The 27310-nt window shown below is 36.3% G+C and overlaps 1 protein-coding gene and 1 pseudogene across 1 annotated transcript; one reads left to right on the top strand and one right to left on the bottom strand.

Annotated features, from left to right (window-relative positions):
* Nucleotides 1-6926: 6926 nt before the first annotated feature.
* On the top strand, nucleotides 6927-10641 carry LOC131624186 (uncharacterized). Its single transcript, XM_058895151.1, has 3 exons — nucleotides 6927-8163; nucleotides 9663-9924; nucleotides 10085-10641. The coding sequence occupies exons 1-3, from the start codon at nucleotides 7235-7237 to the stop codon at nucleotides 10262-10264; spliced, it is 1371 nt and encodes a 456-aa protein (XP_058751134.1). The 5' UTR covers nucleotides 6927-7234; the 3' UTR covers nucleotides 10265-10641.
* Nucleotides 10642-25646: 15005 nt separating this feature from the next.
* LOC131624159 (polygalacturonase inhibitor-like) lies at nucleotides 25647-27033 on the bottom strand (annotated as a pseudogene).
* Nucleotides 27034-27310: the final 277 nt, after the last annotated feature.

The raw sequence follows: 27310 nt of genomic DNA, 5'->3' as shown, positions 1-27310 counted from the left end.
AGGTGGCATTTAGCCAATGTTGTAAGAGCCAGTAAGGGCCTGACAGAGCCAATTGCTTTGGAGTTTCATGAAGGCGTTTTATTCTTAGAGATGCTATACCTAGAGTGTGATAAAGATAGGCAAGTAAAAGCTTACCTAATGAAATTCTTCGACCTTCATGAATCTGAATAGCCATGGGTATATAAGCTTTGGCTATCAGAACAGACCCTGGACAAAATAGGTAGTACGAGAGCCAATAGGTGAGGAAGGCAACATGTTCTTCGTCAGAAACTTTGACTGTGGATTTGTCATGATGATCTTGCATATATTTGGTAATAGTGGCATTGTCGAAGTTGAAGTTCATCTCTGTTGGGAGAGTTGGGTCGAAGATTTCACCCAAAGGCGAGAGTCCCGTGATGGCAGCCACGTCGAAAAGAGTGGGAGTCATCATCCCACAAGGGAAATGAAAGGTGTTAGTCGAACATTCCCAGAAGAATAGTGAAGCAAGTAGCATAGGGGGATTAACCCTATGACCATTCCTAGATAATTGGATGGCGTCGAAGATACCCAATTCTTCCCACCTTTGTTGTTTCTTCACCTGAACTTTGTTTAGCCAAGCTAGAAAATCCTTGTTGCCGGGGGCAGGAGTCGAACGAAACACTCTCACCGAAGGATCCATGAATTTCAGGTAGAGAGGACGTTGTTTATCAAATGATAATGGCATGGTAGTTTGGAATGAAGGGAAGAAATTGATAACCTTCTTTGGGTGAGAACGAAGATCTGGAAGAGGCCCTGAGAAAGCCATTAATTTATCAGTGATCTGAAATGGAATCAACATTTGATTTTGCCAAATAATGGCTTTGGCCTCTGTAATGTTTGGTTGAGGAACAAAGTCTAACCCCTTTTCTTCTTCTTCACGAGAAATAATGGCCCCTAAAGGGTTGGAACCTGTATCATAAACGGTAGTGTTTGTGGTGTTTGCAGCCATTGTTGAGGTGTAAAAAATGGAAACGAGCGTTTAAGGGTTTGAAGAAGAAGAAATTCTCTGAAACGTTTTGAAAGACAGAAAATGTGAAGAAGAAAAATAGAGAAGAGGAAAGACTATATATACTGGATATGGGTAATGACGTCATCAAAAGAAAACGTGAAGAAGGAAGTTGGTGAATCAAAGGTCGTGTCAAAATGTCTTGGAAATTGACACAAGAAAGTGGGGAGTAGTTAATAGCCCACTACCTAGTATTTAAGTAATAATTAGTGCCTGGGAATTCGTGATATAATCATGGCGTTGAAGAGGTTAGGAAAGTCGAAATCTCAAAGAAGACAAAACGCCATCTTTTTCCTTTTTGTAAAATCAGTCGAAAGAAGTCGTTCGGGGGGCAATTTTTTACCCTAAGATTTCGACTTGCTAATAATGGCAAGAAATATCTAAAATGTATAAGAATATTAAACATTCTAAGTCGAGACAGTTCGACTAAGAAGTTCTTGTAGTCGAGACTGTTCGACTAAAAAGGCTATAAATGGTCATTCGACTAAAATGTGTAAATACCATGGTCATTCGACTAAAATATGTAAAAACTTAGGCGTTTTGCCAAGTCTAGAGTTGAAGTCGGAAGACACCAGAAGTCAAAGGTGACAGTTTTTAGACAGTTTTCAGCAGTTTCTAAAGGACGCGTGGAACTCTCACGGACGAAGATGCTGCATGTCGTGGACACGTGTTGGCTAGTAATTAGTCGACCGTTAGTAGTAGTTATCCTATTTTTCACTATTTAAGCAAGCTTCAGATGAATAGTTTAGGGTCCGCATTTTCTACAGAACACAAGTAAACTCAAATCTCTGTGCAAAATGAGTAATGAGTGTAACTTTGGAATGTATGTATGCGTACCAGTTTAAGTTTATGCAATCATCATTTTATGCATTAATTTCAGTACAAATTTACTGCATTTACTACAATTTATAGTCTTTATTTAGTTCAATTATTTATTACTTTCAGTGCGTTCATTTACGTTATTTTATTACTGCATTTAATACAAGTTGAATTCATACAAACAACAAAGAAAAGCAATTAGTCCTGGAATATTTTAGTTGATTCCGCAGAAGTAACCTTTAAAAAGGAAACTAGTGATTGTTTACCATTTTCCTGGGTAAACACACATCTGCTGCAGTTTTAAAGTCTGTAGCTTCTGCTTGAATGTGTTGACACATGACTTGATACCGGTCGACACATGCATTAATATAGGTCGACACATTACTTACATATGTCGACACATGCTGCTATTTTTCTAAAAGCTTGCATTGTTTTTTCACATTTTTAGGTTTCCCTTTTGCCTCTAACTTGAACCACTATAAATACATTATACATGCATCATTTTCAATTTGATGAAACTATAAACACATACTAAGATTGTTCATCATCTTCAACATTGTTTGGGTGCTATCTAGACTTGGTTGATAACGATCAATTTAGGTTGGTTGTAACCTAAGGTTAGGTTGAGAATCATAGGGGGTTTAATTTAAAAAACTATGAGGTTTTTACTCCAACATCAAGGTGTTAATTTGAGGGTTTTTGACAAGAGTTACCCAAGTGGATTTTATCGAGCGAAAGGCTTTGACGAACTAGAAGTTCTTGCAAAGGAGTAGCGTGAGACGGTGAATCAATTGGTAATATTGGGTGACAATAACTCACAATTTGGATTCGACCGAGTAAAAACTTTGAAGAACTGTGGTTTCTTGCAATGGAGTAACGCGAGACGGTAAATCAATTGGTGTTTGTTGGGCGACTTGATCAAACTCAGATCAAGGGAATAGAAGTGAAAGGATCATTATCAAACATAGGGTTTGTAGGGTTGGATTGCTTCACATCTCTTGTACACACATTTTTGCATAGTAAGATTGATATCTCAATTCCAAATTGAAATTGGGGGCCGACGTAGCCGTAGCGAGGACGGTCGGTGAACTTCCTAAACAAGTCCCCGTGTCCTCTCTCTCTATCTCTTTATCTCTTGCATTTAAATTTTCATTACGGAATTATTAAACACATTGATTGAGCGATTAATTCATAACGATTTTACATTGATTGTTAAAAGTATTATTGACTTGTTGATTGCCTTACAATCAAATAGATTGTAAGATAATTTTGATATCAATAAACATAAAAGGAAAATATGAAAAATCAATCGCACGCCAAGTTTCCGATAAATTGATACGTTAAATTTTTCTATTGAATTCATTAGAAATTGGTTGCTTAGATGATTTCATTAGAACAGTTGATTGATAATTTAATTGGTTAATCATTTTTATTATTGTTATCCTATACTAAAGGTTGTGCACATATATGAGGTTCCAATAACCGGTTTGGTTTAGACGCCTTTCGATCTAAACACGATACTTCCGCTTGCCATAGTTTTTAAAGTTTCAAAACCTTTTAAAAATTGAAATTTAAATTGGGGATCTATTCACCTTCCCTCTAGATAAGTTGTCGTCCTCTAACATGGACCATTACTTTGGGCACAAACCCTGATAAGGATGAGAAGGCTCGGTAAGAAGATAACTAAAAATAGAGTTAGCCGCGAAAGAAAGAGACTTCACCAATAAAAACATTTTAATAAAATTACTTCAAGGGCTGAACCAAGAGTCAACCGAGTGAAGCTAAAGAAGCCTCTGATTGTGAAGGTTATTCAGGAAGGTACGCCTCAGACCAAAAAGATCAAAGAATAAGCCAATAGAAGGCTTCTAGGAGTTATCCTCGACATATAGTCGGAAGACTCTCACATACACCCACGACCCGAGATAAAGTTGAGAAGGGGCAATCTTCAAATTTTTTGGAACGACCATCTCAAATTCAGAAAAGAGGAGCCAAACCCGTCTTCTTGTAAACAAGAACCTATAAAATGGGACTCAGAACATAATATGTCTTTGTGTTTGGTCATGAATACTCGCTCCAGGGATCGGAAAGAATTACGGACCACAAAAGTTTAATGGGGAATACGAAATCATGGAAATCTTAGGAATCAATACTTTTTTCCCATATACAACACCACTATTACATTCTGGAACCAGAGGTCAGAAGTTGAACGAAGGTGTTAGTGGATCGTAACCTCCGATGCGGTGGAGTGGGGGGCATCTGTAAGGTTAACACTTAAACGCTCAAGTCATTACATGAGGAAGAAGAGTCAAAATGAAATTTATTTGAAACTTGTTATCTCAATTTGGCATCTACAATTTGTCTGCCATTCTTTGCGGAAAGTCGTTGGATGTGCGTCAAGGCTAGATTTCTTGAGATCGTAAAAGTAATTAACTTTGCTTATTAGGAAGATTCTTGAAGAAGTGTAACCTTTGTCATATTGCAGGTCGAGTTAGTATGGTCGGGTAAGGTTATTCGGGGTCTTTCTGGTCACCCATAACAATATTTTTTTGAATTTAATTGATATATACTGACAATGTAAAGATATTTTATACAATCAATTAATCATAATCATTTTTTTTAAGTTTTTGATTTATAAGTATCAACGATTTACTTATATTAGTCAAAGTATCAAATATTAGTTGAACTACCACATAAAAGACAAGGGGTTGAACCCTGAACCAACAACTTACATCCATTTAACTCAACTAGAAAATTCCTGTTAAGCTACCTCACCCACCATTGTCATAGTCATTAGATTTTTATAAGTGTTTGACTTTTTTCAAAGAAAAAATAATATTAATAACATAAGGAAAAAACCCAACAAATGTACGAATGAGTAGGCGGTTGGTACAAGATCTGTCAAAAGCTACATCAAAACCAAAGAAATAAAAATACAAGAGGAAATAACTACAGGGCCATAAAAAAACAAGGCGCTATAAATAAAACTCCCGAAAAGCTGCCCACCAAGAACTGCCCATTAATGAAGGATCATGCTATAGCTAAAGCCAGCTTGACCACCAACATGAGATCAGAGACCACTAGGGAAGAGAGAAGAAACATATCTAGTCTCAACTTGGTCAAAATCTCGATCTAATATTGATTGATCAGAAGGATAGGGGTTATAAAGTTTTTTTTGAAGGTGCAATAGTTCTATATTGTTCTACTTAAAGACCATTTCCACGAAATTTTTTCCCCTCCATGTATTTCACGTTTGTTGAAATACCAAAAAACACAATCTCATTACAGCCCATCAAATTATGACATGCCAAATCATAGAAAAGCCCCCTCTAGACTTCGCCTTACCATTTAAGAGAGGAAACTCTCAAAGAGGATACTATAACCTTTATGAATAACTATCTACCATTCTAACCAACTAGAAGTTCTATACCAAACACTGCTAACTAAGTAACAGGTGACAAACAAACTCGACATAGGCACCACAAAGCAAACATATGGTAAGATCAAGGTCCACGATCAACTTTTTATTGAATATGTTAACTCTAGAGGGGGAGCCTATACATGAGAAGTTGTCGAGATAAAGCAATCACCTTAGAAGGAGCCTATCTATCCCAAAAGAGGGGATAAATAAATTACTCATGGAGGAGGAGTGATTTGAAGAAATAGGCATAGTCAAAAGAGAATGATACATAGAGGACACATAAAAATATTGTCCCTACCAAACTTCCAAATCCATCAATTTATTTCCTAGGAGAAAACATGTCCTTGAATAACCGAAAGGAATTCAACAACAGATTTCTCATGATTGAAGAAAGACTTCCTCCACCTGAAGTCTCAAATTAGGATATCATCTACTCACGTAGCTACCTCTATAACACTTCCTTTAGTATAATCAAAAATCAAAAGCAACCTAATAAACCTATATTTAAGGGATATAATTGTTTTACATTTTAATTTAACCACATATTAATATCATTTATAAATGAGTGTCATGCATTAATTGTAATTTTTTTCACGACATAACAATTAATCTCTTATTTTTTTAATTGAAAAATATTTAATGTACAAATTGATCTATTAAATATCAAAAGTTTAATTTATTTTACATAAAATCTAAAAAAATTAAATTTATTTAACCAATTTCTTAATCAATTTAATTCTTTTTATAATAAAGTGATCAAATTATTATGAAACTAATGGAAGACATTATTTGAAAAAGTCATTAATATAGTCAAATACTTTTTAAAGTAATAAATCCATCAGTTTCTAAAAAATAATCATTTCTTTCCTTTTATTCTTTAAACAATATATAAAAGCATCGGTTAACATTTTTTTTTGGGTAATGCTAACGAGTGCCCCAGGGCCACTGGTTAAGAGATTAAAAAAAGTAAGTTGAGCATTGTTTAATAAAGTAATAAGATATGTTTTTACTCAAAATATATGTATTAAATGCATTGAAAACATAAATAATAACTTTTTTAAAGAAGATTAGATATATTCAATGTGTTAAATCTAGAATATCTTCTTTATTTGGTATGCTTAACCAGTGCCCCTGGGGCACTCATTAGCATGAAATTTTTTTTTATATTTTAAAATAATTCTTCTTTCCTAAAATGACAATTAGAAAACTAGTAATTGAGGGACTCAAATTTAATTCATATGTACCAATGTAGCATGCCTTTACAAGCTACTACAACAATTAATTACTTACATCCAAGTCTTCAAATTTGAAACTCATCTATCGCCAAATCAAAATGTTGCCTTGAAGCCAACGTCAGAAACAGTCCCAACTTCTAAAAGGAATATACTTTCTCTTTAATTATTATATATGAGTTTATCACAATTTTACACAAATCCAAATTCCCTACAATCAAAACACACTGCATTCCCATATTCAAACATATCTAACAGTCCAATTAAAATCCAACGGTTCTAATTTAAAACAAATAATTTTAAGAAAATCAAATCTATTTCTACGTACCGTGGATTCGAGATCAAATGGTTAATAACATCTTAACAACAAAAACACTGCCACAAGAGATTCAATTTCATTTCACAAACACTCTCATCTCCCCTCACTTTCTTTTTTCTTTTTATGTCTCTATGGTGTGCTCTCCAATCATCATTACCGTAAACTCCTCCCACGCCCCGTTTCTTTCTCACACACAAAACAACACAACTCATCCATTTCTAAACATCTCTCTCAAAAGAGAGACAATCGCTAAACCCATAAAATTCATTTTCCATTTTCCATTTTCACATCTCCATTCCACCCAACTCAACCCAACCTATCCCAATCCTATACAAACTCAACCATTATACAATCCAAAATAAATTACAAATACATAACTGTTTTGTTTGTTGTGTTATAAGTTTGTTTTGCTTGCATATGTAATGCATCAAAAGAAATCAGAGGTCCAAATCGGAAAAGAAAGCATCGGCGTTTCTTCCGATTTCAACCCAACACCACCGATTCAACATAACCACCACCAGAATTACCAGCGTCAACACCTCTGTCCACGTCATCACTCAATCGATATCTCCCCAACCCAATCCCCCCTTCCGCAAAAACAACCTCCCATTAATAAACCGCCTCTCAAGCCGCAAACGCAAAACGCGCCGTTCTTTTCTCTCACCGTCGCAACTTCCTCCGCCGCCTTTCGCATCCTCCGCCGCCTCAAGAAACACCGTTCCCTCTTTTTAATATCTCTCCCGCTTTTATATCTCTACCTCCTCGCTTCGCGGTCTTTCTTTCTGGATTTTCTTACCGCTTTGGCTTTTTCTACCGCGTTGCTGTTTTCCCTCAACATCGCTCTTCCTTCTCTGCGTTCTTTTCCTCTTCATCTCACGCTCCGGAAACTCCATCCGTCGTCCCCGTCTTCGCGATCGCCTCCTCCTCTTCCGGTTTTCTGGACGATCGGATCGCGGCCGAAGTCGGAGAAGCGGTTGGGTTCGGGTTGTTGGGTTCAGGTTTTCGGGAACGGGGATTTTTACGAAGGGGAGTTTCATAGAGGGAAGTGTTCTGGGAGTGGTGTGTATTATTATAGTATGAGTGGGAAATATGAAGGGGATTGGATTGATGGGAGATATGATGGATATGGGGTTGAGACGTGGGCGCGTGGGAGTCGGTATAGAGGGCAATATCGGCAAGGATTGAGACATGGGTTTGGTGTTTATAGGTTTTATACGGGGGATGTTTATGCTGGGGAATGGTCGAATGGGCAGAGTCATGGGTGTGGGGTTCATACTTGTGAAGATGGGAGTAGATATGTTGGAGAGTTTAAATGGGGTGTTAAACATGGCCTTGGTCATTACCATTTCAGGTTTGTTTCTTGTTTTTTCTTTTGTTTGACTTTTGTTCAGCTGAATGTTGTGATTAGGGTTTTAAATAAAGGTTAACTGTGATCTCTGTTGCTGGATAATGGTTTTTGTTGTTGCCGAAACCCATGATTGAACCCTATGAAACATAAACAACGCGATTGAAGAATGTCTGGTGTCTCACATAACCATAACCTCGACACCTGTGGTTACATTTAATTATTCTTGTTTTTCAAATTATTACTAGTGTTAGTGTGTGCGTCCGTGCTGCGCATCAATGCTTCATAGGTTGTGGTATGCAATATCAACAATTGTGATTCACGACAGGAACTTTTTTTTCTGTGACTGTTATTTATTTAAAACCGTGTTTGTGATATTGTTGTTTTGAGGGAGGATAGAGAATTTGGGCTTATTCAAAACCAATATCGGAGTTTTTTGCATCGTTTGTAGTAGTTATGGGGACGTGATTATTATGGATTAAGAGTACGCTGATTGGATTATAACAACTAGTAGTTATGGGGATGTGTTTATTATGGATTAAGAGTACGCTGATTGGAATATAACTAGTAGTTAAGGGGATGTGTTTATTATGGATTAAGAGTACGCTGATTGGAATATAACAACTAGTAGTTACAGGGATGTGTTTATTATGGATTAAGAGTACGCTGATTGGAATATAACTAGTAGTTAAGGGGATGTGTTTATTATGGATTAAGAGTACGCTGATTGGAATATAACAACTAGTAGTTACAGGGATGTGTTTATTATGGATTAAGAGTACGCTGATTGGAATATAACAACTGAAATGGAGAAAATGATGTACTGAATAAGAAGTGTAGCCTAGTATCCAAATATGATCTTAAGGGTTTATTCTCATTTTCATTACTTTCTCTTCACATGAAAAAAATGGTATTTGATGTCAGGCAAATCTTTTGTTTCGAACGATAGCTTTTGTGTACCACTAGGCATAAGTCAAACAAAATCTTAAGGACAAGATTTTTCTGTTGTTTTTTTTATTGTTATTGTCTTGAATCTACTGCGTATCCCAGTTCATCTTGGATTGCTTTTGGACTATGTTGTTGTAGAAAAGCTTTTTGGGATGGTGGAGATGTTGTGTACTTTTTATTTTGCTGTTGGAATCCTTTTTGTTTATTTTGGCTGGTTTGGATTAGCTTCTAGCTTAAGAAAGCTTTTCAATTAAATAGATTTATGGTTCTTCACTTGCAAAAAGGTCTTTATAAGCTTATACTGTAATTCTTCATGGCAAAGTTAAATGAGAGAGTTTTTGAAGTAATTGAGATGCTAAGCTAATTTTAACTTACACAGCAAGCTATTGCTCCATTAACTCATAAGTATTGTAAAATTCTTCTAATGTTTCTTTTGACATGTATTGTTCAATTGAATTATGAATAGATTTGAATGCTACAGTACCTTTATCTTTTCTCACTTTGAAAAGTTAATATGTTGGATTTTTCATTGTAACTGAAATTTTCTACTTAATCAGAAATGGAGACACATATGCGGGGGAATACTTTGCCGACAAGATGCATGGATTTGGGGCATACCGTTTTGCAAATGGCCATCGATATGAAGGAGCCTGGCATGAGGGAAGAAGGCAAGGACTTGGAATGTATACATTTAGAAATGGCGAAACCCAGTCTGGTCACTGGCAAAACGGAGTTCTCGACGTTCCAAGCACACAGAACACCACTTACCCCGTTTCTCCTGTTGGTGTCAATCATTCCAAAGTACTTAATGCTGTGCAGGTACATTATTTGCGTCTTTTGATTTCCCTTAGTTATTGTTAAATGTTAGTACTAGTATTTTCTAATGGTTCTGATTATTGGGTCGAATACAATTATGACTAGTAATTACAAATATACTTCATTCACAATAGTTGATCGTATTTATTTGTTTCACAAATAGGAAGCAAGACGAGCGGCCGAGAAAGCCAATGATGTGGGCAAGGTAGATGAAAGGGTAAACAGAGCGGTATCAGCAGCTAATAGAGCAGCCAATGCAGCTAGAGTAGCTGCTGTCAAAGCTGTTCAAAAGCAAATGCATCATCACGTCAACAACGAAAGCTTCCAAATTCCTGTTATGTAAAACTATCAACTTTTGCTTTTATATTAGCGGTTGAGTTTTAGATTGTTGAAGAGGATGGTGGCAACAACTATCAACTAGTTCATATACAGCTTCATCATGGCCATTGCAATCTTCTCTTTGGCATTATGCTTTCTTCGAAAGAAAGCAGATCTGTTGTTATCTATCCGCTGTGGTCCTTGTATAGAGGGAGGATTAGTGATAGCATATTCATTGATAAGTTTTCCAATTTTGTCCCCCTGTAATACATTTTTGTAAAATTATATAGGTGAAATGCTGGTGTGCAGGTTAAACCTACCAGCGTCTGTTGTATTATTATGGTTTGGTGAGAAATAAAAAGAGGAGAATCATATGTATAATAAATTTTTTCCTAACTTTAACCGGAGTTAGTCACTGTGGTGAAACTCTTAATTGTAATGATTTGCATTCTATCTGTTTTCCAGGACTAGCTATAGTTTGTTTCTTTTATGAGACTATGTATAGTTTGTTAGGTTGACTAAGGAATGGTGATAGCACTCAATACTATGTTCATGTATATGAATTTGAATCTGTTTGGTAATTTTTAGTTTCTTGGAGGGACATAACATAGCCCATGGAAACAAAGATTGAAGAGCAATCATCCGGGCAACTCAAGCCATATCAGCACAAAAAGAACAGTAATTTGAGCATGAACATAATCAAACATATCAATTCCAAAACCCTCAACACCTCAGAAAGAATATTGATACATCTTTCCCACCAAGTCTATTTCTGAAAGTCGCGATCTTGCAAACTAGCATCAAACCATCAACAAAAACAACATTGTTATCTTTAAATGTCAATAATACATCTAAGTTCAGATGAAGCTCAATCTTACATTAAAAAAAAAAAACACATTTAGTTATTGTCTTTTTTTGGGTTGATTATTACACCCTTAGCATTTAACTCAAACCTTATGAGTTTTTGAACATGTCCCTCTCTCGTACTATCCGGTTTATAACAACCTCTATGTGGAACAGGCATTGAGAATAAATTTAATGTGGCGTTGTATGTGGGGAACGAAATATGATTTCAGTGTATTTCCATATTCATATCTCTTATGATCTAGAGATTCAAATCTTCTTTCTTAGAAGTTGAGACCTCAGTTTCTTGATCTTCTCTGTCGAACCTCAACTTCCTCTCTAGCATTTCCTTCTCCAAATTCATCAACTATGGTGGCATTCAGAGTCACTTGATCTTCCATTCAACAACAAGCCGTTGTTGAAACTGCTAAATAGTTTTCCTCTTCATCAAGCAGAAGACGATCCACTCTTGGTAGCATCTCAATATGATCCTTCGCAACACGATGTTGTCTCATCGAGAATCGGTTAGGGACTATTCTAAACTCGTCCGTTCTTCGGATCCACACAAAAATTTCATCAAGGTGAACCTTTGCATCAACCTCTATCGCTACCTATGATACCCAAACAAGAAACGCTCCTCGATCTTCAGCTTTTACAGGTTATCCTCGGGGTGCAAGAAGGTAATAATCTGCTAAATAGTGTGTACAATCTAGTGCAACAGTAGAGTTCACAATTTTTAGCTGAAAGACTGTTTAGGATTGAAGAAAGCCTACATCACATCAATCCAAAGAATAACACTTTGTGAGAGGCAACCTCCAAAAGAAATCAAATTGTCATTTTAGATTCGACTTCCATCAAATCTGAAACACCGCAAGGAAAAATCCGGAGATCGCCAAGTCACCACTGTCACCATAGACACATGACTCCGCACCCCTAATCTTGAAGGGATAAATAGTAGCTATACTCCCCTAGAGGTCTTCCATCCTCGAAGAAGGGATAGGCATGACGATAATACTATGATCTCGAAGCAAAAAAGAAATCTTATATTTGCCGCATCTTTGATAGTCGGATTCTAGGATCATTGTAAAAATTTCATAAACTTCTACAATGGAACCAAGGACTCAAACGAACACGTCAAGCACATGGAAAATCAGTTAGATTATTACCACGTCTACAGGACCATAAAACTCAAATTGTTTGCACTAACTTTGATTGGATCTGCATTGATATGGTTCAAGACCCTCTCGGACAGGAACACATATTCTTGAAAAGATCTCTGAGAAGTCTTCAACATCCATTTTGCCGTCGGAAAGAGACAATCCACAAAAATGGTTGTACTTAGTAGGATCACTTAGGGGAAGTAAGATACCCTGCACGGGAACATTGATTGTTCACCAAAGTGGTTGTAGCTATGAGAGGCACGGGTAACAGATTGAAATGCTAGATATTCGAGAAAGGGTTTAGGCCAGACTACTGATGCATCCGCAAGTGCACGGATTTATCAAAGTAATATAAAAGATTGTCGAACCATAGAGACCAATGTCAATCTACTGTAATCTATTGTTGCTTTGTAAAGCTAAGGCTAATGAATGTTTGATTAAGGGGAAACTAAGAACTAAAACTGAAATAAAACTAAGATTAAGATAAATATAAGAGAAGAGAGACCGGAATGTGATTCCGTGTACTTCAGGAACTCTGTAATTCGTTGGCTTATAAAAATGTTAAAAACATATTTAGTAGAAAATATTAGCTTAAAGACTAAACCTCACACTCTCGTGGTTTTGAATAGAGTCACACTCCTTAACCGTAGGATCTTGCTATCACTCACCCACTTAAATCAAGGAACACGTTTTGAATACTAAACAAGTTCTAATTAATCCCAAAGCGCTCTCGCTGTGTTTAGGATTAATGCCTAGTTTTTACTATCTGGTTCGACCCCCACGCTCTCGCAGTGCCGGTTCGAACCTTAATAGATTTCTCACTCTCGTGACGAAATCGTGGTAGGTAACCTTTCACTCTCGTGACAAGGTTACCTAAATTAATATTAAAAACATAAACCAAAATATAAATTAATAATAATAACTAAGCCAACACAATAATTACCGAGTCCCGTCGGAGGCGATGGTCCTCACACACCGGACTCAAAACAGTTTAGCCGGACATGGAATTAAGCCTAAACAAATTAAACAGGCGGATTGAAATTAAGAAGAACATGGCGATTAAATTAACGAAGGTAAAAGAAAATAAGAAAGCATAAAATGAAACCTGTAAATGATGAAATAAAAGAAACTGGAATTAACTTCTGAAATTATCTTCGCGTAATGAAAGGAAACAGAAACTAAATCTAAATGTGTGGTAGTTCCTCGATGTGAGAAACTACTACTTTTACATGGTAGAAAAACTGCCTAAAACTAAACAAGGAAAAATTCTGCCGAGAAGAAGAGTCCCCTTTCTCTGATTAATGCCGAGTATTTATATTGCTTTGAGTTCAGCTAGGTTGAGAAAATATAGGAGGAAAGGTAGTAGCTTCGGTCTTGGACTTAGTTCACAGAGAGAAATAAGGAAAGCTGGAAAATAGGAGGAAGTTAGGGCGTGACGAGCGCGTCTGAGTGTCTGACCAACGTCACACACTTTTTAAGTGGACGACAGACGGCAGGGGGAGGGTGTAACGGTCGTCGTGGCATGGTGTGTGACACTCGTCATATTTCACATTTCATATATATATATATATATATATATATATATATATATATATATATATATATATATATATATTCCTTTATTTCTTCCCCTTTTTTACTCATTTTCCCGAGCCAAATACCGACATAATACGAATAAAGAGTAACATAATTAAAATAAAATGAAGACATAATCTGTGTAAATCAAGCCAAATATGTGATACATTTTCGCGTTATCAAATACCCCCACACTTAAACCATTGCTTGTCCTCAAGCAATCAACCAACACGGTAAAAGAAAATAATTAAGCATGGTTTTTGAAATAAAGGCACGACACGACTCTTAGTCATATTCGGCTGCTAGGCTAATGTTAGATCGATAGATACTAAGTATTCAATACCAAGGACACCGTAACGACACAATGTTCAAAGACTCCCTCCTTATACAAACCATTTCGAATCATGCCATTATAACTCAACCTATATCACTCGTTTTTTTCTTTCGCTCTTTTTCATTCAAGTGCAATCACATTAAGCCCATTATGTACACGCACATAGTAGGGAAATCGGTTAGCGACTATGATCCTTTTTCTTTAGCACGGGGTTCTGGTTTTTAAGTGGTGCAGCCCCATTTTTCCTAACTGCGGCTGCGGGGGATCGGACCGTAGCCCTCCCTACCAAGTCCAGTACCAGTGACCTCTGGGCCAACCAACAATTGGTGCTTATTATTAAATCCTTATAGGCTTAACAACCGTTGGGCTAAATGACCGGGTGAAGGTCACCTAACTTAGAAGGTTATTTTTCAATTACATCATTTATTTATTAAAAACAGGATCATTCACTTATATTCATCGACTCCCAACGTAGTTTGTGCTTAAGATGGTGTCGACTGCTAATATAAACTACTTAAGAGCTACTTTGAAAACTTGAGCCTAAGGTCTCGACATAAGGGGCATCCAAATTGATATTACATAATTAGGGGGTTTGGGGTGTCAGGACGATATCGATGTTGTTGAAACATCTCCAAGTATTTCTAACATAGCCTATAGTGTGACAACCTCTATACTTTCAGAGTGTGTATGCCATGCGTCAAAAAAGAAAATATTTGCTGGTGGTTAAAATTTTAAAATTTCGGGGAAATTCAATAGCAACTAAAAATCACGTATAAAGACTCAACAACACAACTAGAAGACAATAAATAAAGCAATAAATGAAAGCGGTGAAGCTTCTCCCCCACAATTAAACTAAACATTATCCTCAATGTTTTGATAAAAGGTGAAAAAGGAAAGACATAACCTGAATGGATGCTACTGGCGGGCTATCACGACCAAGTCTGCTCCGTGTCAGGAGGAAATACCTTCTCCTATCATGCTCATCAACGGTGTCACCACTAGCAGCAACATTTGTAGGAATGTGCATGGAGACCCGCTCGATTTTGAGATGATCATCTATAGATTTTTCGCCTAGATATGGTTGAGACGTGACAAGTGATCCATAATTTTATTTTCTGCAAGTTCAAACAATAAAAGGAAAATATTAAATTGAAAGCTCGTGGGTTGCCTCCCACGCAACGCTTTATTTAACGTTGATAGCTCGACGACTTAAGAGTGCAAGCACTCATGGTGGTTCTCTCGAGAATAACTCCTCGGTTGAACTTTTAGTAATCGTCGATTTCCATGGCCACTTATCGAGCCATCTCACATATCCCTCACCTTTTCTTTTCTTTCTTCTGTGGGGTGGTTCATTCTTTTGATCTTATGGTGGTGGTTATGGATCTATCCTAAGTATCAGCTTTTCAAGTTTGAGCTTAGTGATTTCAGCCATCACCTCAAATGCTAACCTTCCCTTCTTAACAGTAATGACATCCCTAGTTTCATTGTCCTCGAACTTTCTCTTTTTATGCAAGACTTCAAACAAGGGTGCATTGGTGTGGGTATTTTCCAATACCTTCGCATAGTTTATCGTAGCTTCCATAAAACTTTGCAGAAAAGGAATCAGTGAGGTATAGGGAGGAGGAACAACGATAGGTGCTTCATTCTCCAAATCTTCGACAACCTCTCTCTCGGGATGTGTCGGTGGATTTTTCTCCATCTCCCCTATTTTCTCATCAGAACTCTGCTCAACCTCAATATCACTCCCCTCAAACTCATCATCACTCTCCTTAGAACTTTCACTTTGTTGTTCACTACTGGTTGTTACAATATCCACATGCTCCTCAAGGAAGGGTCCTATATGTTTTTCTTCAAGCAAGGAGATTTGAGTCTCCAAAGCCATGTTGTGAGTTGCTAGAGACTCAACCACAGTTGTCAGCTTCCTAAGGGATTCGTTAATTTGGAGACTTTGTTTTCTAAGATCTTCATTTTGGACATTTTGTGTCTCTAAAAAGTGCTCCATCATCGATTCTAACCTAGAGTGAGTTAGCGCCTCATCGGAATCCTCCATTGATGCTTCGAAGTTGAAATTATGGGATTCTTGTGGTTCTTCAAAGTGGGTTAACATCGCATTTTGTGTTTCCACAAAGCATTCCGTCATCGTAGATTCTAGCTTAGCAAGAGTTTGTGTTTCAATAAAATTCTCCATTAATATTTCAAGGTCGGATTTATGGTATTCTGGTGACTCCTCAAAATATTGGTTGTGGTGATCGTAGAGGAAATTCGGTTGAGAATAAGTTAGTGCTGAATTGAAATCCTCAATGAATGTTTCGAAATTGGAATTGTGGGATTCTTCAGACACCTCGAAATGTTGGGATTGGTGGTTGAAGAGGTAGCTTGGGTGAGAATCAGGTAGTGACGCGTTGAAATTCTCCAATAATATTTCGAGGTCGGATTTATTGGGTTCTTGTGATTCCTCGAGATACTGGGAATGGTAATCATATGGGAAATTTGGGTGCGGTTCCTCGAGATATTGGGGAATCATAAGGGAAATTTGGGTGCGGTTTCTCGAGATATTGGGAATGGGAGTTGTAGAAAAAATTTGGGTGATACATCTACCTAGGATTATAAGATATATTTTTTATTTTTTATTTATTATTATTTTTCTTTAATGCCTTAGTCTATACGGTGTAACAACGGAGTTACGAAATTGACTAAATTGGTCCCCGGCAACGGCGCCAAAAACTTGATGTGTCCGCAAGTGCACGGATTTATCGAAGTAATATAAAAGATTGTCGAACCACAGAGACCAATGTCAATCTATTGTAACCTATTGTTGCTTTGTAAAGCTAAGGCTAATGAATGTTTGATTATGGGGAAACTAAGAACTAAAACTGAAATAAAACTAAGATTAAGATAAATATAAGAGAAGAGAGACCGGAATGTAGTTCCGCGTACTTCGGGAACTCTGTAATTCGTTGGCTTATAGAAATGTTAAGAACATATTTAGTAGAAAATATTAGCTTAAAGACTAAACCTCACACTCTCGTAGTTTTGAATAGAGTCACGCTCCTTAACCGTAGGATCTTGCTATCGTTCACCCACTTAAATCAAGGAACGTGTAACACCCCGTATTTTACATTCATTAATTTAAATGAAGTTTAAATTAATTTCTTGGATTATTGGTATTTTAATTGAACTTAAGTTGGAAATTGTGTAAAATAAGCTATCGGGCCATGGGATGTGCTTAGTGAAAGAGGGGTGCTAAATGGTTAGGCCATTTACTAAGTTATTGTTTATTTTATTTTATTTTCATAAAACAAGAAATTGGGAAATAGGGGAGAAAAAGAGAAAGAAGATAAGAGAAGCAGAAACGTGAAAGAGGAACAGAAGAGGAAGAGGACCAATCAAGAATATTTGGCTAAGGTAATGGGGGATTCTTCCGGTTAGCATCTCTTATCGTGTTATAGATAATAGGGCTGATTAGATGTATTGTTTAGGTCAATTGGATAATAGGTTAGATTGGGATTTGGGGGATGGTTTGACGAAAATTGTATGATTTGATAAACTTTGCATGACTTGATGATGTTATGATGATAATAGATGCAAAATGTATGCTAAATGTGTGTTATAATAAGTGTTGTGTGGCTGTATGTAAAATCTTGTCTATTGGAATCAGTTTGGTCTGGGTTTGGTGGAATTGGGATAAAACTCGTATGCTGTTTTCTGCGATTGGGGGTTTTGTGAAATCGCCAGTTTGCGCCGCGTCCAAGGGTTGGCGCCGCAAACTGCTTGGCGGAAAGGTCAAGAAATTTGATTCGATCAGTTCGCGCCGCGAACCTTGTTTGCGCCGCGTGCTGTTAGTGATAGCTGTTTTAGAAAATTTTTAAAGATGCATAATTTTCAAACCATAAACCCATTTTTAGTGCCGTTTCGAGTGTGACGCACCTTATGAAATAATATATCTGTTTAGATGATGAAATGAGGTGTAACTTAATTATTTTAAATTATGATTTTATTTGCTTGTTGAATGATGTATTGTGTATATATATGACGAGATATGACAATATATGCTATGTTTAAAGCATGAGTTGTGTGATGATTTGTTTGATTGTATGATGAAGCTTATGAGACATTCTATGCGAGGATATGAGTATGATGTGAATATTTTGTTAGTTTGATGGATGATGTATTGTTGACATATATGATGAAATGTGACAATATAAGATGTGTTTGAAAACATGATTATGTGATGATTGTTGATAATTGTATAATGATGATTGATTTGGGTTGGAAGATGTGAATACATGTATGTCCTTTGTGGATGATGATGATGAGGAATGATGCAGATACATGTATGTTCTTAATGATGATGATGGTATGATTGTATTCAAATGATGCTAATGTATATAAACATGCTAGATGATGATGAATTGAGTATTGGATGAGATTACTCATAGACTTGACGAGGATATAAGTATGTTTCATATATGTTTGCATTCATTCATAATCATATGTTTGCGGGCTGAATCCGAATGAGGTGTGGATTCAGTGAAGGGCATAATTCCCATTGTGCGGAATTTGTGCTGGCAGGGCCGTATCTGGATGATGATAGATCGGTTGGTGGGTTATTCCTATTGATGATGATTGGTACCACATGCATAGTGTCATTTCATTACATATGCATGATTTTTTGTGACTTGATTGACGAGTATGATGTGTGTTTGAATGATATATCTTGTTGGTGTTTGTGTAAGTGATGGATGTTTCCTGATAATCTGAATATGATGAAATTGAGTGAATAATATAACTATGGGGTGTTATTGTTTATGATGCAATAATATTTGTTAATCGTGAATGAGACTCACCCTTACATGTTGTCATTTTCAGATTGAAGATAGCGGCTTTCGACTTGGTGAGGATTAGCTCATGAGTCAGTGTGTTAGTTTAGCGTCAAGTGTCATGCTCTGATAATTATAACACTGGGGAACGTTAGCTTAGGGTTCATGTTTCAATAACTCTATTTTTATGATCTTGATTTTATTTTGGGATGTAGTATTAAAGATGTTATACTCATCCGAATGTTGGATTTCCGCTGTGTTGACATGAGAATATTTTATGAGTTATGATGAATTATGTTGAATTTCCTCAGTGAATGCATGGCAATGACGTATGATGTTTGTTTTTAAATTGAATTTTGGCACTCTTGTTTCATGTACTCTGAAATATTTATTTAATTGTCGCGGGGTTTAGAAGGGTGTTACAATAGTGGTATCAGAGCAGGTCGGTTCGTCCGGCCAATTGTCGAGTCAGTTGAGTTGCACGACAGTTGAATACTGTCGGCATATTATCCCTTGGTACGCGACATATGAGTGAATCACTGACGGTACTTGTTTGTTTTGTTGCAGGAGTTGGTTTGAGCGAAGTGGGGGAGAAGCTTTGCTTCTCGGAAGAGGTTCAGTTGCAAGTTTGCAAAGAAGATTGCTGTCATGATGTTTCAGAAATCGAACTTCGGCGATGGAATGTGTTGCTCAAGTTATAAGAATGTTTAGAAGCGAAGAGATATGATAAGGGGCTGTATAGAATGTGATTGATTTGAAGAGGATGAGTTTCGGAGTGGAATTTCCGCAAGCAAAATGCAGGAAAGTTGTTGAATCGTTATGAAACTTCGAAAATTCATAACTAGAGTTCCGGACTTCCGATTTGAGTTCCATTTGAAGCGTCGGAAATCTAACAAGATGAAGTTTGTTATAAAGATGGTTGCAGCAGTTGTAACATAATCCCTCTGTCCCAAATTATAAGAGAAATTCACTTTTTAGATTCATTGAATAATTAATGTATCTGGTTTGTATATAGACCAGATACATTAATTATTCAATGAATCTAAAAAGTGAATTTCTCTTATAATTTGGGACGGAGGGAGTATTTAATTGTGACAGGGTGATGTTGGAAAGAGGTGAAGTTGCGGTTACACTTGCTCTTAGAACTAGACTTGTTTGTTGGTACTGCACGGGATGTCAGTGTCAGAGTTGAACGGATTGAAGGATAATTAAAAGGTTTGTTGAGAATTAATTTTAGGAATTAAATGTACCATTTGAGGAGTTTTGGAGATATCATATAGAGTATCGCTGCATGATGACGATGTTGCATTTTGGATGACGATGGAAAATTCATATCTTGAGTTTCGAGTGTCGGATTAATGTGCCGTTTGAACCTAAGAAGAGGAGAGATTAAGTTCTACCTTATGGGAGAGTTATAAATACAGTAGAGGTGATCCTACGAGGAGAGATTCTGAAGTCGGTTAAGGAAGTGTGAAACTTGTTGAATAGGAATGCCTACTACCACGATTGTTTGAAACGAAGTTGAGTAGAACATGTTGTTGATGAATAAGTTAATGAGATGTCCGGTAATAAAGATTATTTAAGTGCTGATGGATTTTAGTGAGGAGTGAATTAGTAGTAAAGATGAAATAAACTTTAGAACGGTTGAAGTCATATTTGTGATGCCAAAGCAACGACATGTATAAAAGAAGAATTGTAGGGGATTTCTGACACCTATTGATGTGAGGAAGACTTCGTTGAGATTCGGAGTGGAATGAGACTTGGACACGAAAGATGTCATGGGATTTAAAGTAAAACCACGAGTTATGAATGTTGTCGCGGTCTTTTGCTAAGATGAGGATTTTGATTTGTAGCGAGATGAATAGTAATGTACGAGTATATTAGTGATTATGAAGTTTGGAAGTACTTAACAAGTGTGTGATGCTAAGTGACTATGAAGCGGATTGTGTAAAATGTTTGGACGTTGGTGTCTCACCGATAAGATCCAATGAGAGGGAAGTGTGCGAGTTGTAAAGACTCAAGGTGAATTAGTGAACTATGACGATGTTAATGAGTTTGAGTGCAAACTCGGAAAAGACGCTATTATGTAGTAATGACGGTTTATGCTTAAATATAGTTGTCGAATATCTATTGACAAATTGAGGACTTGATCACCCTTAATCTCTTGTTGGTAGTAGACGAAATCATATCGATAAGATAAGCTTGTTTTGTTACCTTAATGGTATAAGTTGTGATGGATATTAAACCGTGAGAATAATCGCTCACCATGTTGTGTGAACTTATGAAGAAGTGAATATGAAAGAGTGCAACATGATGGACAAATGACTTAAGACGGGTAATCAGAGTCGCGCAGCGAAAGTGTGATGTGGAGTAGTGTTATGAGTACTACTCGTGGGCAGTGAGGAATTAATATGTCGGAAGCCTACATACGTAGAGAATATGTATTGATCTATATGTTGGATTTAGAATCTAGCGGATGTAAGGATGTCGTGCCAAAGGATTAGAATCCTTTTGAATAATTACCGAGATGATGAATATGTATTGTGGTTGTACGTAGTTAACGAGTATGTATTCGGCGAAATTAAAACGATGAGTTGATACTATATGATGCTGTAATAATTTTGTGCTGTTGTAAGGTGTTATTGTAGACCTCCAGATATAATGAGGAATTATACTCTATGAAAAACGAAGTTGATTTAATTCTTAGAGAAGAGCAGAAATCAGTTGAGCTATTTTGTAAACAATGGTATATTAAGGCTGATGAGTGTGATTATAATCACTTGTGTGCACTTGTTCTGATAGTTAGGATGTTTAAATGGAGAAGTAAATCAAGGATTTGTTTTTGGATGCGAGTAAGCATTGCTGAGTGGTAAATTAGTACCATGGATGGTAAAGAATGATTCTTGAATGAATGAGTAGAGAGAGCCATAATTGGGTAAGACTAAGAAACCTAATTGGTAATGATGATTATAATGAGTAATCAGAATAGTGCAACAAAAGCGGAATGTAACGTGTTAGATAATTACTGGTGTGACTTGAGAGGAGTCAGATAGTTGAAATTCGATGGTATAGGAATATGATTATTGAGTTTCTTGAAGGAAGCAGTTAGTGAAAAGTGTAAGTATTATTTTATCGCTCGGAAGGGAAAGTATATTTAAGGTTGGTACGTTCGGTAGATGGAATGCATTACTCCAGTGTTGATCAGGTGTTGTCATACCATGGTTGTGTAATTATATTATTCAGTTATTGGGCGCATTATATGGGTTGTACCTCAATGTTCTATTGTTGCTAACCTTTTGGAGATATAACGAGTGGTACACCTTTGGATGGTCAAATGCGACGTAAGAGCTGAAATTTGAATGCATGAGACATGCTTTATGTTGGTTATGTCAGATGAATTTTGAGGATCGACTAGGGAAATGTTACCTGGGAACTAGAGAGTCAGATGAAGGACTCCTATCTGGAACTTTTCACTTGAAGTATGTTTTCGAGGACGAAAACTCTTTTAGTGGGGGAGAGTTGAAACACCCCATATTTTACATTTATTAATTTAATTGGAGTTTAAATTAATTTCTTGAATTATTGGTATTTTAATTGGACTTAAGTTGGAAATTGTGTAAAATAAGCTATCGGGCCACGGGTTGTGCTTAGTGAAAGAGGGGTGCTAAATGGTTAGGCCTTTTACTAAGTTATAGTTTATTCTATTTTATTTTCATAAAACAAGAAATTATAGAGGAGAAAAAGAGAAAAAAGAGAAGAGAAGCAAACACGTGAAAGAGGAACAGAAGAGGAAGAAGACCAATCAAGAATCTTTGGCTAAGGTAAGGGGGATTCTTCCGGTTAGCATCTCTTATCGTGTTATAGATAATAGGGCTGATTAGATGTATTGTTTAGGTCAATTGGATAATAGGTTAGATTGGGATTTGGGGGATGGTTTGATGAAAATTGTATGATTTGATAAACTTTGCATGACTTGATGATGTTATGATGATAATAGATGCAAATTGTATGCTAAATGTGTGTTATAATATGTGTTGTGTGGCTGTATGTAAAATCTTGTCGATTGGAATCAGTTTGGTCAGGGTTTGGTGGAATTGGGATAAAACTCGTATGCTGTTTTCTGCGATTGGGGGTTTTGTGAAATCGCCAGTTCGCGCCGGGTCCAAGGGTTGGCGCCGCGAACTGCTTGGCAGAAAGGTCAAGAATTTTTTTTAAATTATGATTTTATTTTCTTGTTGAATGATGTATTGTGTATATATATGACGAGATATGACAATATATGCTATGTTTAAAGCATGAGTTGTGTGATGATTTGTTTGATTGTATGATGAAGCTTATGAGACATTCTATGCGAGGATATGAGTATGATGTGAATATTTTGTTAGTTTGATGGATGATGTATTGTTGACATATATGATGAAATGTGACAATATAAGATGTGTTTGAAAACATGATTATGTGATGATTGTTGAGAATTGTATAATGATGATTGATTTGGGTTGGAAGATGTAAATACATGTATGTCCTTTGTGGATGATGATGATGAGGATTGACGCAGATACATGTATGTTCTTAATGATGATGATGATGATGGTATGATTGTATTCAAATGATGCTAATGTATATAAACATGCTTGATGATGATGATGAATTGAGTATTGGATGAGATTACTCATAGACTTGACGAGGATATAAGTATGTTTAATATATGTTTGCATTCATTCATAATCATATGTTTGCGGGCTGAATCCGAATGAGGTGAGGATTCAGTGAAGGGCATAATTCCCATTGTGCGGAATTTGTGCTGGCAGGGCCGTATTTGGATGATGATAGATCGGTTGGTGGGTTATTCCCATTGATGATGATTGGTACCACATGCATAGTGTCATTTCATTACATATGCATGATTTGTTGTGACTTGATTGATGAGTATGATGTGTGTTTGAATGATATATCTTGTTGGTGTTTGTGTAAGTGATGGATGTTTCCTGATAATCAGAATATGATGAAATTGAGTGAATAATATAACAATGAGGTGTTATTGTTTATGATGCAATAATATTTGTTAATCGTGAATGAGACCCACCCTTACATGTTGTCATTTTCAGATTGAAGATAGCGGCTTTCGACTTGTTGATGATTAGCTCATGAGTCAGTGTGTTAGTTTAGCGTCAAGTGTCATGCTCTGATAATTGTAACACTGGGGAACGTTAGCTTAGGGTTCATGTTTCAATAACTCTATTTTTATGATCTTGGTTTTATTTTGGGATGTAGTATTAAAGATGTTATACTCATCCGAATGTTGGATTTCTGCTGTGTTGACATGAGATTGTTTTATGAGTTATGATGAATTATGTTGAATTTCCTCAGTGAATGCATGGCAATGACGTATGATGTTTGTTTTTAAATTGAATTGTGGCACCCTTGTTTCATGTACTCTGAAATATTTATTTAATTGCCGCAGGGTTTAGAAGGGCGTTACAGAACCCGTTTTAAAAACTAAACAAGTTCTAATTAATCCTAAAGCGCTTTCGCTGTGTTTAGGATTAATGCCTAATTTTTACTATCTGGTTCGACCCCCACGCTCTTGCAGTGCCGGTTCGAACCTTAATAGATCTCTCACTCTCGTGACGAAATCGTGGTAGATAACCTTTCACTAACAACTTTTTAGATGAATAGTTTATTTTATAATTGCATTTAAATATATTATATACTAATTCTTTCATTGAAAATGCTTTTATTGACACGGTCACACGTTGGTGAACAAGTGTCACCAAGGCACCACCTACCTCCTAAAAATTATGTTGCATAATAAACACCTTAATGTCAGCTTATAATCCTCTCTTCAAATCTTAATTGTATTGTTGATACTTGGTTATATACAAATCAATTAAGGTTTAACAACATAAAAATCAATTACGGGCCCGTTTGTTTTGGCTTTTTTTAAAAATGATTTTTATAGTGTTACTAAATTTTGTGAAAAATTTTTTTACAAAGAAATTTTTTATAAAAGCTTTAAATGAAAATTTTGTTTGAATAGTTATTCTTAAAATGTGATTTTAGGTATTTCATCTATTTATGGAAAAAAAATTTGGATATCAAAATTTCAAAAAATCACTTAATTTTGAAGCTATTTCAAATAGATTTTCATAAAAATCATTTTTGAAATACGAATTTTTAAAAAAATTATGATTTTGACAAAATTTTGGTCTTCAATTATGTATGTTTATGTTATAAGATATCAAAATTAGTGTTTCATTTTAGAAAAAACGAATATAAAAAAATTTGTAATATTTTGAAAAACGGTTTTAAAAAATCTTTTTTCAAAAATACAAAAAAAAAATCAATTTTTTTAAAGCTGAAACAAAGTGGCCCTACAACTCATTAGTGATCATGATTCTCTCAATAGTTTCTCTGTATGCTAATGCCTCTAAATTGCCCTCTTCAGGATGCATTCTTGAGTTTATGTTTCTCAAAGCTTTTGGTGTTAAGACCCATACTCCAAAGGCGTCCATATTAAGAGAAGACTATGGTCACCTCTTATTTTGGGAACAATTCAAGAACAGATCTGAGATCCATTGCTGCATAAATTTGAGGCAAACATAAATTTGTTAGACTCTCATATACTTCAGTGTATTAGGTTACACAGTTTACAATTGGAGTACAAACATTTAAACAAAATTACAACAGCAGCTCAACTTCAATTGAACATTGCATACAAATTCAAAATGGTACAGAAATAAAAGTTGTTATTGAAACAAGAGATTCATTTTTATAACTTGAGCATCCTCATGTTCATCACTTGCATTTGGGAAGGGGTGACCCACACAAACACTTGTTGTGATAAAAAGCCAACACACCGAACCTTTGCAAATTCACACGCCCACCCTGCGGTATCTCACCACACAACAAATTTTTTTTTTTTTTTTTTTTTAATAGGCAATTGATTATAAAGCTCGCACTAGGGGTGCAACCCTTACAAAAAGACTCTAAATTGCGTTAGAACAAGATAAAGGAAGTTTGAACCATTCGAAATAAATGGCTCTAAACTTAGCATACCCAACAGACAACCATCTCCAAGATAGAAAAACGATGTTGGAACAAACCACACAACAAATTAAAACTCACATTAAACCACCCCAAATCGTCCACTTTAGTCAATACCTGTGGAATCTTCCCATAAATATAATTATGATCCAGATGCAAAAATGTCAAACTCTTTGGAACACCCACTTTTGAAAGATCAAACGACAACAAGTTCCTCGAAAGGTCAATGACCATTGTCCTTTTCTTGCTCCCGAAAAGAAAAGAAGCATCGCCTTCAAGCTTGTTCCCGGCTAAGTCTATGGACTGCGGATCTAGTTGGCCCAATGAAGCAGGAATGTGGCCAGAAAGACGGTTGTTTGATAGATAGATATCTGGACCGGGTTTCTTGAACGAACCAAATGTGTTTGGAATTTGGCCGGTAAGCTTGTTACTGTTCAAGCGTAAGGTTGTTATCTTAGGCAACTGGGAAAGCGAACTTGGTATGGTTCCGGTGAGACTGTTACGGGATAGATCGAGAAGTTCGAGGTTTTGGAATTGGCTCACGAAAGACGGGATTGTGCCAGAGATACCAGTGGAAGAAATGACAAGGTACTTGAGATGTTTGAGGTTGGAGATAATGGGGTTGATTGTGCCGGTGAGTTTGGGAAAACTATTGAATTCGAGGTTCTCGAGATAAGGGAGTTGAGCAACTGAAGAAGGTATATATGGCCTGCGATATCAGTGCTTGGGGTGTTGAAGTCGAATTTCATAACGAGGCCAGTGACACGGTTTGTTGTGGGGTGGCATTGGATCCAAACCCAGTTACAACAATCTGTTTTTGGATCCCATAACTCTAGAGTTTTAGAGGTGTTGAAATGCTTCTTGATTTGGAGCAATGCCTTCTTGTCTTGTGGGTTGCATTGCTCTGAGGTTGCAAATGGAGAGAGTAACAGCAGTGAGAGGAAACACAAGACAAGAGATTGAGGAAACATGGTTATGGTTTTTTTGGTAAGTTGGTTGAAGAGCATTGATGTGTATTTATAGAATGTGAAGAGAACCCATGCTTGCTAAATATAGGGATGGGCAGAAGATTACTACTGTTTTTATATAGTATTATATTACATGCAACTTGCATGCAATAAAATATATGAAAATAGCACTATTTTATTTTGGATAAAGTAGTATTTTTCTGTATAGATGATTCACCACAAGGTGTTCAACTTTAATTATTGCTTCTGGCAGAGCCACGTTCCTGATACTTAGCTGTATCATAGATTCAGAGTAATAATTTACTATATTTATTGTATAAACAT

Source organism: Vicia villosa, unplaced genomic scaffold (genome assembly GCF_029867415.1).
Source record: "Vicia villosa cultivar HV-30 ecotype Madison, WI unplaced genomic scaffold, Vvil1.0 ctg.000107F_1_1, whole genome shotgun sequence".
Classification (NCBI taxonomy): domain Eukaryota; kingdom Viridiplantae; phylum Streptophyta; class Magnoliopsida; order Fabales; family Fabaceae; genus Vicia; species Vicia villosa.
Note: the sequence above shows the minus strand (reverse complement) of the source record. Positions and strands in the feature narration are given on the sequence as shown.